Genomic DNA, 18,358 nt, shown 5'->3' with positions numbered 1-18,358 from the left:
TGGATAAATCCACAATATTGATGGTTCAACAAATTGATAAATCCACAATATTGATGTTTCAACAATATTGATAAATCCACAATATTGATGGTTCAACAATATTGATAAATCCACAATATTGATGTTTCAATAATATTTATGACAATGGAATTTTATCCAGCTTTCATAACTTAAACAGCTTCTCGAAGTACCAATTATCTTGTTCCATTTGTAAAAAAAACCCAAACCCCCCCAAAAAAAACAGGGGAAACTTCTAGAAACTGTCTACAGCTACAAAGTTTTTGCTACAAAAGAGACGGGCACGTAGGACCCTCCCAGAATACCACTGGGATGCTAGGAGCAATCTACGACTATATTATCACTGAGCAGGGTATAAACAGGAAAACAATGCTGCTTGTGATTGACTGATGGATTACACACATTCCACGCCCTCATCCACAAAATTTAAACCATTCATGGGGACACGTCAACAAAATGAGTCATACTTAGTCTTGTAATCCACCAATGCCGATATCAACCGAAAAAAGACATTGGGGTCAATTTGTAGACTTTCAACTGTTGCCACTTTCTTCAAGTAAAGCAAGTTTTTTATTATTTCTTGCTCATAAACTGTACAAAATCCATCTATAAATTTGACATATCTATTTCCAGTGGGCTAAAATCCGAGTTTTAACTCATTTTGTCGGCACCCCTCACATTTAAGTGGTGGGCTGCTATGACCATGCCTGTCAAGGCCAGCCCAAGTGGAATGGGATACATTTTACTAGGAGGACGAAGGAGATACATGATAAAGTAAACATTCCAAAGAAGAAACCAAGCTCATGTTCTCTGAGTGTAATGGCAAAAAGCTTAACTATCATGGCGGCCAGTCTCCTGCCTGTAACGCGAGACACGGCTGGTCCAAAGAAACCAGTAGCCTGTTATTTCCCCACACAGACGACCAAGCTTCACCACAGACACCAGTCGTAGTGACGTGGATAACAGGGATATACACCATGGTGCTTCCACCACCAAATACCCATAACCGACAAATTTTGGCTGCTCAGTTAATTTTCCCCTAGCACTACATTCCCTTGGCCTACTGCCATGAAGGCACTGCCTCAAGACATAAAGCTCAGTAGCTTTTACAATAATAACAAGAATAATAATAATCATCATCATCATCATCATCATGATAATAACAATAATAATAAATAGCATTTGTACAATGCATATCCCAAGCTCTATGCATTTTACAATCTATAGCAGCAGATCATAAGAACATTCAGAAACATTCTCGGCATCCCAGGATGTATACACAGTGCTAGCTGCGGGTTGCACGCGCTAAAACACAAACAAACTGACATGATCTTTCGCTGTCAAACCCCAGTACCCAATCCCATTTGAATGAAGTATGCCTTCCCACGGATACAATGTTGAGCCCCTGGTGGGATTCAAACCAACGACCCAATGGTTGAGAGTCCAACAGCCTTACACCTCCAAAGCCACACCCAGGCATTATAGCCAGTGGGTCAGTCCATCTGCACAGCCGCCACTTTAAACAACCGGCACTGCATAGAAACCAGAGTCAAACAACCAAAAGCCAGAATTCAGCACAAACCTCAGATTAAGTTTTGGCGAAGGCTTTTCTTTTTCCCCCGAGCAATTTCAGTGTGGAATTTTTCAGAGTACTGCTAGCTTGAGGGATTTTGAAAACTGGAAACTGGCAGAAATGCAGCAGACTTGAAGCACCCACACCAAAAAGCACATTGCACAAATATGGCACACAGACACACACAGACATCTGACACCAATTTTGTAGAAGTGTATAATGCAATACAAACATCAATAAAAGACAATGTTTATAAAAGAAAAGAAAACATATATAAGACAGAAGTGTGCGGACATCTTGGATCAAGGCAGTTGACAAAACTGATCACATCATGAAGTCATCAGCGAACACTCCCCCACAACAATGGCAAACTGATGACATTATAACAGGGGTGGGGGATGGAAAAGCACTTCAAATTCACTCATCCTCAAACTCACAAGATCATTTTCTCTTTACTTCAACCTCTTTCATTCCTTGTTTTTCACCTTCAGAATTCAACACCAGCACACTCTAAAGTTCTCATGACTGACAGCTACTTCTACAAAAGAACAACATCTGTGGTGTCTCTTAGAACTACCAAAATTTTTTTTCTCAACTCATCCTCAAAGACAAGTCAACCCGAGGTGGAGCACAAACAAAGGGTTGAACTTGAGAAACGCTACATTTGAAGCTTCTAACAGCCACCTACCCTAGACAATCATCTGTACAAGTAACCACTTCCCATTTACTCTCGTGCATTTTTTCAATATTATAATGAACCTGTCCAGGATGGTTGCCTGTCTAAGAAAACCACTTTCTTCTTCTGCAATGGATTGCCCTTTATGACAATTTCTTCAACTTTATCTAAAGAACTGGCACCAATATTGCATCCTCATCTACCGATAACAATGGTCATTTAAAAAAAGTGAAATAAGGTGAAAAGTCTGCAAAACCTTCAGATAAAGTAAGAACCTCCAAGGTTTCCCTTTGTGAATGTACAGCAATCATATATCTCTTCATCACTTTAAAAAAGCCAGCAGAAACAGAAATCGGCAAACTCCATTCATTTTCCACCAAGATGCTCTCAACAACAAAAATTCTTAGTTTATATCGGTGTTTCCCTGCCACCCATCTATTCAGCTTTTCTGAAAGAGTTGCTCTCAGACTACTCCCTCCCTCATTTTCCTTCTATTCACTTCTATTCCATCACAAATACAGTTTTAAAAAATTTCAAAGTAGAACTAAAGAAATAACTTTCGTTAAAAGTTCTCTTCGAGTAAAAAAAAACAAAAAAACTGCCACTTTTCTTTCATGAAATGCAATGAGAGTGATGATGCTATTATGATCCAGGAGTGGACAGACAGTGATGAGAAAGACGTGGCTAGACCAGTCACGAGTTCCCGTCCAGCCCGTCCACGATGCCGGACTTCATGACTTGCTGGCGTACCAGAATCTCCAGCTTCTTGCGGCAGCGTTTCTCCTCTTCCAACTCCTGGCGAAGTTTCCTCTGCTCCTGGTAGTGGGAGAAAGCCAAAATGTTATCACAGCTGCCAACTTTTCAAAATTAGAAAAAAACCAACAAAAAAACCCAAAACAACAGACTCTACCCGCATATATGCCAGTGGAGAAGCACTCACACACACAAACAAGTACTCAAACACAGTAACACATGCATTCACACATACTAACATACGTGTACTCAAACAATTACACTCACACAAATACAAACACACATGCATACACACACACACACAGTAACACAACTAAACACATAGAATTACACACACCAACTCAAACACAGTTGCACACACACACACACACACTCACACACATACTCCAATAGTTGCTTACACACAAACAAACATAAGAAGCATAGGACCTACCTGCTCCAATTCCTTCACCCGATCCTGCAGTGCATACACAGTGTCCACCACAGTTCTGAAACACAGTAGACAAGACTTAGTTTTAGTTAGAGTATTATAGCACTTGCAACAATTTTAGGTCATACAAGTGCTGAAGACATTTTCTACCCCCCCCCATATTTTACGTTCTTCTTAAGAGCAACAGAAACACTAGCAATTACCCCCTTCCCCATGGGCAGTTGGCTAGTTCTCTTGTCTGGTTTCCTCCTTCTTTCCAATTAAAGATCCATCCACCGTTCTTATCTCCCCTTATTTTCATTACTCTCCGGTAACAATTTTTCATTATTGAACAACTGGAAAAGGTTGACAAGCGGATCACTTTGCTTCAAAAACTGCAAGACTCTCTACATAACTATGCAGCACATACAAAACAATTACGTATCGCAAAATGTTCGCTGACTATAGCACAAGACATTCTACAACTGTTTACCCTGCAGGAACAGATGCACAAGTGTTCACTATATAGAATTTAACAATCTACAACTGTTTACAGGAACAGATGCACAAGTGTTCACTATATAGAATTTAACAATCTACAACTGTTTACAGGAACAGATGCACAAGTGTTCACTATATAGAATTCAACAATCTACAACTGTTTGTTTTTGTTTTTGTAAGTGTTTTACGGCACTTGCAACACAATAAGGTCATGTAAGTGCCGAAGATTAGAGGAGTTACAAGAGAGTACCAAACACAAAAAAAAAAAGGAGGAGAGATAAGGATGATAGATGTTTGATAGGAAAGAAGAAGCAAACCACACCAGAGCACCCGCCAACCACCCACTACAACTGTTTACAGGAACAGATGCACAAGTGTTCACTCAGACATTCTACAACTGTTCAGCATACAGGACCAGACATTCTGCAACTGTTCACTATACAGCACCAAATATATTTTACAACAGTTCACTATACAGTGCCAAATGGTCGCTTTTAAGGACAAGCGGGCTAACCCAGCTTTCGGGGTTTCCAGAAATCTTGACCTACCCCAAAAGTGGACATTGCCCTACCTATAGGAGAAGTTAGGTTTCATTGGTGTATATATTTGTTTGGTTACAGAAAAAAACTCTCCTTGTCTTTTAAAGACACTGACCAGGGGGCAAAAGCTTTACCTTCTATTTTCTCACAGCTTGTTTTGGGATAGCCCCCTTGTGCTTAAAAGCGACCAAATACATTCTATGACTGTTCATCATACAGGACCAGACATTCTACAACCGTTCAATTTACAATACCAATACGGTATTTAACATATTCCACAACTGTTAATCATACAGGACCAGACATATCCTAAAATTGTTAACCACACAAGTACAAACCTTTCCTGCTGTTCTGTCTCATCAAAGACTTTCTCTTCCTCCGCTAAGAGTATTTGAGGACTATTCAAAATAGCTGGAAAAGACAAAGACAAAACATATGTCTATGAGGTTTCATATGTTGAGAAAATACTGTCAAAAAGTCAAAACATAGTGCGATGATGGGCGACTTAGAAGATAAATAACAAATGAAAAAGCAATGTAAATGAAATAGAACCATGAAATATCAGACAAAATATTGAAATACAAAGTTGTGAAATATAGATGCGATTCAAAGAACTTATTTCTGGTCTTGCCATACAAAAAGGATAATTTAATTAAAGGAAAACAAGTATCAAAGTACATAGTTTTTAGTTTTCACCATGATACAGTTGAGTATTTCGCTTACTGCCCCATTTTTCACTTACAGTTTTGAAAACATAGTGATTACCCCAACTATAAAAGTGGCCAACTGCAAAATAAACTTTTTAGATGCTAGGAAAGAGTAAGCAGGAACCGTTGATACAAGAATCACATTATTAATCTATTAAGGTTTTGGTTATGTCTTTGTAAGAGTTTTACTGCACTTGTAACACAAAAAGGTCACATAAGTGCCAAGGATTACATCAGAGTCTGAACAGCCTTCCCATTGTTCCTGTTCTACCTTATAGCAGGCATACAGACACATCAAAAGGAACTTAAATACAACCAAATCTTACTGACACACACAAACAAACTCAGCAAAACCTTAAAAGGTACAACAATCAAGGCAGAACACTGTAAGCAGTACACCAAACCATGAAGAGAGATCAACACTTTTGACACAGTCACAGCTAGAGAAATGTATGTTTGTTTGATTTTTAAAAATATAATCAAAAAGAAAAGCAATCATGGTCATTTAGTGCTAAGAAAAAAAAGCAAGATGTAGAGATTTGTTATGGCATGAGACAGTTCTTTGTTTCAGTGTCAGTAAGAGTTCTACTGCATCTGCAACACAGTATGGAAGTGCCACCTAATAAAGCTGTTACTAGAGAGTAACATATTTTTAAAAAAGGAGAAATAAGGATGGCAGATGTTTCATAGAAAGGTAGGCCCAGGACCAATGCCAAAGTGCTGATCTCATACATTCGAAAAAAAAATTTAAGTAAACAATATATCACAACAATTAACACATAAATAAATATATATAATAACACACAGGGCACACAGTGTTAGCTAACTATGTGTAGTTAAGACAATACAGAATGCAACAATAGAACAAAAATATCACTACAAGACTGTGTTCTCAGCATTGTGCAAAAAGAACGGATAAATCATACTCAAGCAGTTCAAAGACAACTCCACACTTCATTTATTGTCTTTTGTAAAGAAGCCAAATATTTCTAAAATGTGTTGGGAACAGGTGAGAGGGAGGAAGAGAAAGGGAAGGCAAAAGAGGAGAAGAGATGAGGGGGGAAGAGAGGGAGGGGAAAGGCAAATGAGACAATATGGTGAGACTCCTCTTTCAAGGGTGTGGGAGAGAAAGAGAGAGAGAGAGACAGAGACAGAGACAGAGACAGAGACAGAGAGACAGAAAGAGAGAGAGAGAAGGGGGGGGGGGGGGGTAGGGAAGTGAAAGAGAGAAGGGTGGGGGATAGGGTAGTGAGAAAGAAAATGAGAGAGATTGAGAGAGAGAGAGAGAGAGAGAGAGAGAGAGAGAGAGAGAGAGAGAGAGAGAGAGAGAGAGAGAGAGAGAGAGAGAGAGAGAGAGAGAGAGAGAGAGAAACAGATAGACAGATAGGCAGAAAAAATCCAATCAAAACCAAACCAAAGACCTCTTGCACTACTATATTGGTAGACAAAAAATAATATGCAAAGTGAAAGTAAGACCAATCGCTTCACCAAAAACTGTAAAAACAAAGAGAAGTTGTGAAATAAATCCAGAGAGAATGAACAGATGGGAAAATGAAAAAGGAAATAGAAAAAAAAACTTAAGTTGACAAAATAAATGAATGAGTCAACCAACATATAAATCTATTTTAGATCAGGCATGAGCAAGTGTGTCCAAATCGCAAGCCGGATTAAGTGATTCCGGATTAAGTGATTCCGAATATCTTGCAGGCCAAAGTGGGAGAAAATTGGGTGAAATCATATTATCAAATATTAGATGTACTGCTTCCACCTGAGCCAAAAAACTGTTGACTTTTAAGTTTTGATGGCAAGCAGTTTTGGTTTCATTTATCATCAACTCAGCATGGGCCCGTATTCATGACTAATTACTGGGCTGACTCATGAGTGGACTGATGCCGCTTGTGGGTCCAATCTGGCTGGCCCACCAGCAGCTGTTTGCCCATGTCTACTCTAGATTTTTTTTTACAACAAGGGGAGAGCAAGGAGCATGTGCACATTCACATTGAACATTGCCAATGAGGAAAAATAGCAGCAAATGTGATGACAACATCAAGCAGCCACATTCCAAGACAACAAACAACAACAAAAAGTATCATGCTGAATCCATGAGTTCATAAAATTGGCAGTGCAAGGAGGAGGGACAGCGCATGGATCTGACAGTGACAGTGCAAAAGCCAAGCTGAAGTCACGTGCCTCGTAACAAAAACATCACCAACAACTCCCCCCCCCCTCCCCAGTAGACTGGACTGGTCGTACGTTTAGACTGTGCACTGCCATGGTTGCCTCTCTTTGCTATCTGTAAAAACTTCACAGCAAAATGTGGGCAACATTGACAGCACCATTACAACAAAATAAAAGGGAGGGGGGGGGGAAGTCTCGCTGTAGTTGAGTGCCTTCCTTCAAATGTGCGCTCCGTATCAGATACTCCATAAAAATTATTGCCACATGGAAATTGAACTCATACCTCTTAGATATATGTGATTGCAAAGCGTTTGAACACTACACAACAGATGCCAGTTTATAGAAGATGAGTCGCAAGAATTACTGCGAACTTTTCCTGGTGACAGGAGACGATGTAACCTAAAATGAAATTTGTTGAGCAAGGAAACCTTAAGATCTCTAAGGAAAAAAGGAGACAAGACAATGGCACCACTTTGCTGAGTGAAATTAGCTGCAGCACCACACGCAGAAATCAAGTAAGGTGTCAATAAGGACAAATCGCAGTGTAAAACAAACTTGCTTGATACCCAAAGTTCTTTATTTGAAAAAAAAAGTTTGAAATAAATAAACTGTCACATGTAAACCAAATTAAAAAATTCAAGGTTTTCATCATCTGTATTGCAACCACCGGGATAACAACCTTAGCCCAAACCAACATACCACAAAATAGTTCAACGGATAAGAAAGGAATAAGCATTAAACAATATTACAAAAACAAAAACAGGCGTATCGGGTTCAAAACAAAAGCAAAGGAAAAGAAACAAAGTACAAAAAAAAAGACAACCATAACAAATCTTGCACCTCTCTAAAGATGGCAGTATGGGCCTACATCGCGTCGTGCATGGGTGAATAGAGACAAAGACGTATCCACTAAATTTGACAGTTCCATAACCTCCTAACCTTCCCCCCCCCCCCCCCCCAACTTCTAAAACCATTGTGGTGTAATCATGTACACTACAAAAGGAGATATTCAAGCGATGAATTTAACTGTATTACCCAGACATAAAATAATGAATTATATAACCTGTCAAAATCTCCAGCCAAAATGGACGGGGGAAAAAAAGTTGCACCCTGAAAGCACAGAGGAAACAAAAGAAAGAAAACCTGAAGTACAAGCGATAAAGCAACAAAATAATCATACGACCCAGAAGCGCAACTCTGAAGGATTAACTTTGAAAGGGAAGGGGGTGACTGGAGAGACGTTGGGGTGAGGGTTTGACATGCAAACATTATCTTTCCTTGTTGAAAAACACTTTCATCTCTACTAGAATGAAATCTACTTCATTATATAGAGAACTGTAACCCTGTTAGTTAATGCTTCTTTACACTGATAATTCATCAATTTCCTAACAAGCAATTTCAGAACCACATTAACAAGAATTAATTCAAAATCTCACTTACTACTATAGTAGTAAAAAATGTTTCGCGTTGAACATCTTCAAAACAAAATCAGTCAACACCACTTGTCATTGTGACCTTAGTGAGAGGGAAAAAAAAAGAAACAAAACAAAAATTCCGCCAAACAAGCAGTTTCTAATCATTATGAATATTTTTAGTGATATGTAATGTGGTGCAAACTAGCGCTCTACGGCACTGACAACAGCGAGCAGTGACGAGGTTCGGGAATCCCCGCAGCGGACAATGTGTGCACACCACGCCAAAGGAACACGAAACAAAATAGAACAAATTATGTCACAACAAAGAATTCTAGACGCAGAGATACTGTGGTCAAAGAAATATAAATCTACAAAACTAAAGAGGAAGTTACCTGGCGATTGTTAGTTACAATTGCTCGGGGCATCAGCGAGTGACATTGGTGAATCAAAAGGAAATGAGTTCGTTTGGGTGAGCATGAAACAAAAACATGATGTTTCGAGGGGGAAATGAGAAGAAAAATAAGAAGATAATATGTCTCTACATGACTCATTTGTAGTAGCTGTTATTTTTTTATATCATTATTTTTATTATTAAATGCATATCCATGCAATAACAGTCATTTAAGGCAGCAGGGAAAAGGAAAGATAGACAGAACCATATGAAGGAAAGGAAAAAAGTGGTGTCCTCCAACCACCCGCTTGCTCATCTTCGTCTCCAAATGTCTCGAAAAGACTCATAGTGAGGTTTGTTCGCTTGTCAGTTTTAGTAAAGTTTTACCACATTTGCAACAGCATGTAGGTCAGGAGAGTACTGAAGATTTAAGGTGTTAATAGAGAGTTACAAACAAAGAAAAGAAATAGGAGAGATGAGGACAATAGATGTTTGATAGGAAAGAAGGAACAAACTAAATCAGAGCACCCGCCCACCACCCATACAGGTCAGAGAGAATGCGGGGCATGAGTGGCACCCTCAATTGGTGAGACCGCAGGTTATTTATATCTGCCATCCCACATGCCAAGCACAGCGAAGCAAAAATGCTCAATCATCAGAAGCAAGGGGAAAAACAAGTGAAGACAATATTATGATGACCCAGTACGTGACAAAATAAGTCGGACAACTTTCTTCGACAAGCTTTCGTGGTATAACAGCAAGAGAGGACCCACGAATTGAAGCCCTTATTTAACCAAAAATCGACATAATAGCCTTGGGTGCAAAAAATAGACAGCATGTAAGGCACAGGGAGACCCACATGCAAATATCTTATTTGACGGGTGGGGGAGGGGAGGACCTGAACAGTTAAATATATATTTTTATTTTATTTTATTTTTTTTGGGGGGGGGGGGGGGTTCGTTGCTTTTTTTTTTTTTAAAGCATCTTAACAAATTATTGAGGTGAACCATGATGACCAATGGCCATTTCAGATCTGGTAGACTATAATGATAATTCAATTCATCTAATTCTGGTAGCAAGAACAAAATCCAGCCTATTTTAATTCCATAGAATAAAACAAATAAATGAATAAATAAATAAACAACAGAGAAGACAAAGATTACAAGAAAAATCGGTGAGGGTTTCAGGAAATCTCATACAGCATTTATTGCACAATAGGCAGTCAGTATCAAACACATATATACAGATCTCAATGCACCTACAGACTCTGTACATCACACTTTCAGACAATTTTCCCAGGGAAGTAAAAAACCCAAATGAAATGCACGTCCAAAATGAAGGAAACAAAAGAGAAAAACTGTTACTGAGCCATGTGAAACGGTGCTTATTTCTTTCGTTCCGCTATAGAAACATTCTCCTCTGCAGATGTGTTGGCCATCATCAGGCACTGACGGACAAATTCTTCTCATTGTTATTACTTGTTCTCTGTATTCCCACACCTATCAGAAAAGTCAATCTAGGGAATGTGACAAAAACAGAACCAATTGAATGAGTATCAACTTATAAAAATAATTAAATGTTTTAATGCCCCCGTCAACATAATGTACATCATTTAAGAGAACCAATCTGGTTTGGGTAGCTCAGCATCCCAGCAGAAACATGGATATAGTCAATAAAATAACAACCCCTGTAGGAGGAGGTACAAAATTAAGGTTACAGCACTTATTAAAATAAACTATAAAAAGACAACAACCAGAAAAATACATTTTTAGAATAAAAAATATGGAAGAGCAAAAGAATGATACAGAATCAAACCAAATTATATATTAAAACAATCATTTTTATACAACACATTTTGATTTTGATTATATTGCACATGTTCAAAACTAAGGAAGGTTTAGACCAGGCATGGGCAAACTATGGCATATATGGGCGCGAGAAAGCTAATGAGCAGTATCAATCCGGTCGGCGAGCCAACCCAGTAATTAATGATGAATGTTGTCTGCAATGACTTGATAATTTAAAGAAAAATAAATAGTCTATCTTAACAATTAACATCAATAGTTTCCTACCCAAATGAAAGCAATAGATGTTTTATCTCACGAAGTGCCTTAGAGTAAGATATACTATAGTGTCAGTTTTAGTCTCTTGAGAGCTTGGATATTTCAACCAATGTTACCCAGTTTCATCCTCCTTTCCCCTGTGCCACGTTCAGAAATGCTTAATCAAGCCTGCAACTTGGACACACTTGCCCATGCCTGGCTTAAACAATCTTTCAAACACCCAAAACCGCAACCATATAAGGTACAAAACTTCATTATTATTGCTAGGTATTGCTATATATATACAAGAGGCGAGACGTAACTGTTTAGTTTTAATACGAGTTTTACGGCACTTGCAGCACATATAGTTCATATAAGTGCAGAAAAATTATAGACATTACTAGAAAGTAGTATACAAGGAACAGAAAGAGGAGGGATGAGGACAATAGATGCTTGATAGGACAGAAAGAGCAAACCACACCAAAGCACCCACCAACTGCCCACAGGCATAACTGTCTATTTACACATTGCTCAGGAAACATTAAAGCCCACCCTTCAATAACACTAAGGCTCATGCCTCTTGTCATTTCGGAATGTTGGAAATGAATGTAAATATATTACACTCTCTCTGACACAATTATAAATAAATAATAAATAGCATTTGTATAGTGCGTACTCCCGCTCAACAGCAAACTCTTTGCTCTTTACAATCAATATTATAGAGATTTAGATAATTAAGGAGGCAGGCAACTTCTGCCCTGCATTTCACAGACAACTCGGGCATTCTGGCAGAAAGACGGATATGTTGGATAAAACAAACTTACTTTCCTCATATGGGAATCAAACTTGTGTCTTCTGTGTGCAAAGGCAAAGAGATTGACAATCTCAGAAGAGACGCCAATATTCAGGAATATATGGAGACAGCTTATTGAAAAGACGAAAGTGATACAATATTCCAATCACGCGTCATTTTTCTTGTAAGGGTAATGGACACACCTACATAAACATTGACCATGTGAAATCCACAATACTGAAAACCCTTCATCAGGAAAGTCAGCCAATTGTTCAGGTGCTAAACCCAACATTTTTAAATCATTCTTTTTTTATTGCCGTTACATAAACTGTGGTATGTTTCAAGTGCTCACGAAAAATTTGCTTATAATTCTGATTCTAGACATAGATATAAAACGGCAAGAAAAGATAGATACTGTTAGTATAATTCTTAAAAGAATTGAAAAAGGCTTTTATTTTCTGAAAAATGTTACTTTCTTGACAACGACACCCGCATGGACACAATTTAGATATCTAAAAGGTGGGCTACTTCGACCCTGCCAGTCAGGGCCAGCCCGGGTAGAGAGCTACACAATGTCCCAGCGGACAGATGGAGATGCTCGATTAAAAAACCCCTCCTCCCTACAACTCTGTTCCGATGAAAGTCCAGGCACTGACTGCCACAACCCACAATACAACATGGCATACAGCACCATAGAGTTTCAAAATATGTGTTTTACATCCCCACTGACATAATTTAGATCATTCACAGGTGGTGAGCTTCGACTATGCCTGCCAGGGCCAACACAGGCTGATAAACAACATCCCAGCAGAAAAACAGAACTCTAATCTTTTGCTCGTGAGAGTAAAGCATGTAACAGCTACACCATGGACATCGGTACCACCAAGTCACCATGTGTGAAAGTGAACATGCCAGGTGAGCGCCATTTTAAAAGTAAAAAGAAGGAACAGAGCCTTTAAAACAAACTTCTGCACTCCCAGATACCTGCAACTGTTTTTACACCTTAATCAAAACAATTTTCATTTAAGAGGCTTCGACCCTGCCTGTCAATTGGGCTTTTAAAATGTGTTACAAATATGTACGTGTATAATAGAGACAAAGTTAAAAACAATCTGACCCCCCCCCCTCCCTGATTTATAGGGTGTCTCAAAAGGCATCAGACAGCACTGTTGATTGTATAATTATAAAAGACATCTGCTACACTGTTATCAAAATAACACATATGAATTGTTATGAACACTTTCTTGTTTAGAGATTTAGTAAGAGTTTTACGGCATTTGCAACATAAACAGGTCATATAGGTGCCAAAGATAAAAAGTTTTACAAGCGAATAAGAGGATATTAACAGTCACTCCAAAGGAAAGGAGTAAACCACACCAAAGCACCCGTTAACTACCCACACTTTCTTGTTTTAATGTCGCATTCTGTGTGCAAAGAACAAAACAAGGCTACACGACTCGCAAATACAGTTAAACTAAAATAGAGCAGTAAAGTTCCCTGACTTTTGAGACACCCTGTATCATTATAGTAGTAATAATAATAATAATACACTTTATAAATCATAAAGAGCTCCACACTTGAATAGATACATGAACACTACAAGTAATACAAGTGAATTATGTACACATAAAATAACCAGAGCTAAATGCAAGGAACACGTCGGGCATGTGAAACCAAACAGCCGAAGAAAGCATTTCTTTCTCTTTAAAAGTTCTTGATATCACAACCAAAGAAGTGAGAGAGTCCAGAAACATGTATCTCGCCAATGCTCTAGGGTCAGCGGAAGACACAGGGCTCAGAATCGGGAGGGATGACAGGAAAGGTCAACGAGAACAGCACTGAGGCAGCCAGGCGAAAAACAGGCTCTCTAAGTCACATTAATATTAATGACAGGCGGAGAGATACACGATTAAATAAATAAAATCTCCCATACGTGGCATCGGTGGCCTAGTGGTTAGGCTCTCGGACTCGCAACCGTAAGGTCGTGGGTTCGAATCCCGTCAGGGACCCGACGTTGTGTCCTTGGGAAAGGCACTTTACACGAATTTTCCTCACTTCACCCAGGAGGGAATGGGTACCCGGCTATAGACAGCGAAAGATCTTGTCAGTTTGTTAGTGTTTGAGCGCTTAATCGGCTGCTTGCACTGTATGCTTCCCGGGAAGCTGAGAATGTTTCTGAGTGTTCTATGGTCTGCTGGGGTAATAATATAGTGTAAAGCGCATAGAGCCTGCTGTTGAGCGGGGATATGCGCTATACAAATGCTATCTATTATTTATTATTATTATTATTAATCCTACAACGACTTGGCCTATTTTTCACTTTCCCATGATGGAAAACTTGGCATGTTCGTAACTTGAATTGCTTGGACAAAAATATTGTTTATGAATGACTTGGTTTTTCACTTGGCAGATTTCACAGGGATATTCTACAGGTAATGTTGCAAGTTTTTTAAAAGGCTTTTCTTTCAAAACAGTTGTTTTAGCACTCCCGTTAACACAATTTAGATCATCCAGGAGGCAGGTTTTTGACCCTGCTTGTCAGAGCCAAATCCGGGTAAAGAGAGACAAGGCTTTCCAGCAGAATGACAGAGATGCCCAATAAAAATTCTCCCCACTCCTTAATCGAATTTTGGTCCCTTACGTGCAACATGACAGCGAAGCGCATAACTCGCTACACCACTGACATCGATCCTGTTGTAAGTAAGCCTTTTTCCAAAAATAGACTTCCACTGTTTTTCACCTGACTCCTTCAAATATTTGAGGCATGTTCTCCAAGGACTTGACTTCATTTCTCAAGCCAAAGAGTTAATTTTGTTCATTTTGCTTGAGAAAAGTGCAGCAAAGTACATGGACACAATATCCCACTTTAAATGCTGGGGGGAAAGTAAGACATACAGACAGAAACAACAGAAGGAAAGTAAAGTAATAGGACCTAGCAGTGGTGCCCCCTTACCATCTGCAAGTCAGTGTGTGATTGAAAATATTTCTTGAAAAATGTGAAAGGCTAGACATGGAAATCTCAGGGATGCCACTGGAGTTTTGCTAATTAAAAATACCAGAAAATTTACCAAGTTTCATTTGCAAACAAAAAGATGGTTAATAGACACAAGTAATATGCAAAAAATAATAACTATTCTATTAGAAAAAATAATGTAAATAACAAAACAAAAATAAAAGAAACATGATAATATATATGTATACTTCTTTTATGTTAAAAAAAAAAAAATTAATTGGGAAAATGGCATCCCTCAAATCTGAACATGACAGGCACAGTTGAACAGTCCAAGCAGTGAGTAGCTGAGCAGATGATGTTCACAAGGCGTGGGATATTGAGGCAAGGTAATCTCTCAGCACCACAAACAGGAGAGTAGAGTAGGAGTAGGTGATTTACGGCCCCATTGACACTATTTAAATACTTCAGGAGGCTGGCAGCTGCAACCTTTCAGGCCCAACCCGGGCTGAGACTCAGAGAGGGACGTACCACGTCCCAGCAGACAGGCGGAGATACACGATTAAATAAATAAAATCTCCCATACGAAAATCGAACTCATGTCTTCTGCACACACAGCGAAGTACCTAACCGTTATACCACAGAACCAGTCAATAGACAGGAAACTAGAGGATAGGATTACAAAAAAAAACCCTGTAAGACTTTCACAAAGATGAAACCTCACACAGAAATTTGGACGAGATCAGAAGATGATTCAAAATGGCTGCCAGAACCAAGAGTGATAGCGATGTACAGCTCACGCAGGTCAAAGGACATACAGTTCAGCGTAAAAATTTATACCCAAACTCCTAGACTAGTACCTATATGACGCCCATCTAGACTTGGAATTTATCATTTCATAAATAGTCCAAAACAATAATAACAGCAACCTACACACTGGTTACTAACACCCTCTCTTAGATTAAGAAGACAATATTTCAAAACCAGTATAGGTCCGGCAAAAATCGACAAGTATGTTTCCGCACAAGCAGAGTAGGGTACGACATCCCAGCAGACAGATAGAGATACATGACAAAACAAACTTCCCCAGGCGGGATCCAAACTCCAGTCCTGTGCGTGCAACAGTGCAAAGCCTAACTCTATGACATCATAGACATGGGCAAACAAATGACTATCCATTTCAGGCTGAGAACATAGACTCGAAGAGAAAGCTGAATGCTGTAAATGCTAGTGCAAGCAAGTGAGCGTTGGTACTATTTTTCAGTGTCAGTAATATTCTTCAAAGGAGCAGTGTGTGTCAGCCACAGTGATGAAGAATATTAGTTTTTCTTCTTCTTTTTTTTCCAGGCCTGCATCCATGGGGTAAAGATTAGATGCTTCACTATCACATGCAGGAGACCTGAATAGGATTCCCCTTCGGGACAATTTTTTTTCGAGTATGTCAGTCGTCACGCTGAAATGTACTCCCTTCAACTCGGGTCGGTCGTGACAGGTGGGGTTTAGGCCCACCTCCAGCATGATTATCTAAATTGTGTCAATGGGGGAGTAAAAACACAATGATTGAGCTTGAGCTAATTGTTGTCTTCTTTTTTTTTTTTAAACAAAGAAGCTTTTTACAACATCCTTTAGTTCTTGGACTTCCAAAAACCAACTACACTGCTGACAAACAACAGGCATGGTCAAAGCCCATCTCTAAGTCTATCTAAAATGTGCTGATGGCGACGTTGAAACACTTAAGTAAAAGAAGTTTTATTTAGCATAAAGTGCTTCTTAAAATCTTGGACTTCCCTGAAAAACAACTACACTGCGGACAGAATCGGCAAAGTTGTCCGGTCAAAAGGAGCCTCGTGCGGGCGGTGGTCACAAACGCTTGATGGTGCGGGCCAAGCCCCGGGCCAGCGGGAAGGTGGCGCAGCAGAAGCCCGCCATGGCCGGCCCGCGGCCCGAACCCAGGAGCCCGCCGCTGGTGTAGTCGTCGAGGTCCGGCGAGTCCAGCGGGTCCGTGTAGGCTCCGCTCTCCGACCCAGAGCTGTCGGACATGCGCAGCTTGGACAGGTCCACTGAGGGTTTTAGTTTTAGTTTGAGTATAAGTTTTACAGCACTTACAACACTTTTGGGTCATATAAGTGCCTAAGATTAGAGGTGTCACTTGTTAGCTTTAGTAAGAGTTTTAATAGTTAGTTTAAGTAAGAGTTTAATGGCCATTTAGTAAAAAAGGGCCAAAGAAAATGAAGCTCTCAAACTATTATCTACAAAACTGCATCGAAAAGAATTTTTTTCGCTTTAAAAAAAAAGTCTCAAAACAGAAAAACAAAAAAAAGGCAAAAACAAGAAGGATCAAAGCATTTTGCAATGATCCAAAGTACATATAAAAAAGTAAATGACAAAAATAAAAAGGGACATTGTTGTCACGATACAAAAGTAAAGGAAACGGAACATAAATTGGGACCAAAAACATAGAAAAATTTAGGGATAAGAAACAGCCTGCAATAGGAAATTCAAATACTCTAACAATGATAATAATAATAAAATGATAATGATGAAAAAAAAAATTGCATTTAAAAACAACAAATTCCTGTCTCAGAGAACACAAGGCAAATAAAGAATAACAATGACATAACATTATGAAGAAGTAGAAAAGAGTTGATATTTTTTTCATAAAACACCACCTGTATCTTATGAAGTCAGCCGTGCCCACTGGCTATGAGAAAAACAAACCTCCCCTGAACTTTTCCTTGAAAAAGCAAGCATGAGGACTCAAAATTTACAGAGCACATTCACAAATACATCTTGTATCAAGCCCATTTTTTAGGTAAAGTCCCTGGAATCTGGCACATTTGGGATGATGCAAGAAATCCTGATTTCCAGATTTCTCGCAAAAACTGGCATAAAGTGAAAGTGATTTCTGCAGAAAAATCAGCACCTCTGAAAAGTGAATAAAAATACAGCCCCCAGCTGATGTGACAAAGTATCACAAAGTATCATGAGGACATAAAATGAATAACCATGTGTATGGAGGGTGGCGGTACAAGGGAATAGTGGCTTAAAGTCGTTTTATGTCTAAGTAAGCATTTCACGGCACTTGCAGCTCAATTAGGTCATATAAGAGCCGAAGATTTGAGGAGTTACAAGAGAGTACCAAACACAAAAAAAGAAGGAAGGGAGATAAGGATGATAGATGCTTGATGGGAAAGAAGGAGCATACCACACCACAGCACCGGCCAATTGAACCACCAATGTTCAAAAAGGACGAGAATAAAGAGACGTACTATACATTGTCATTGACATCAAAGATTTTTTTGTTGTTTGAGTGAAGAGAAGCACATTGATATGTAATGGCCACTTAGCATAAGAAACAAAAGCGGAACAGAGAGACAAAAATAGAGTAAAGAAGTAATAGTACCGGGGGCACC

General features: G+C 39.1%; 1 protein-coding gene across 1 annotated transcript in view; it reads right to left on the bottom strand.

The window, feature by feature from the left end:
* Positions 1-538: 538 nt before the first annotated feature.
* The window catches only part of LOC101857260, a gene marked incomplete at its 5' end in the record, with an annotated part of 60,958 nt that continues 43,138 nt past the window's right edge, over positions 539-18,358 (bottom strand). The window contains 3 exon segments of the mRNA XM_005102532.3: positions 539-3,083; positions 3,454-3,508; positions 4,808-4,880. Coding sequence (XP_005102589.2) covers positions 2,961-3,083; positions 3,454-3,508; positions 4,808-4,880 — 251 coding nt within the window.

The sequence above is a fragment of the Aplysia californica genome, unplaced genomic scaffold, assembly GCF_000002075.1.
Source record: "Aplysia californica isolate F4 #8 unplaced genomic scaffold, AplCal3.0 scaffold00329, whole genome shotgun sequence".
Taxonomy (NCBI): Eukaryota; Metazoa; Mollusca; class Gastropoda; order Aplysiida; family Aplysiidae; genus Aplysia; species Aplysia californica.
This window is presented reverse-complemented; position numbering and strand designations above follow the sequence as displayed.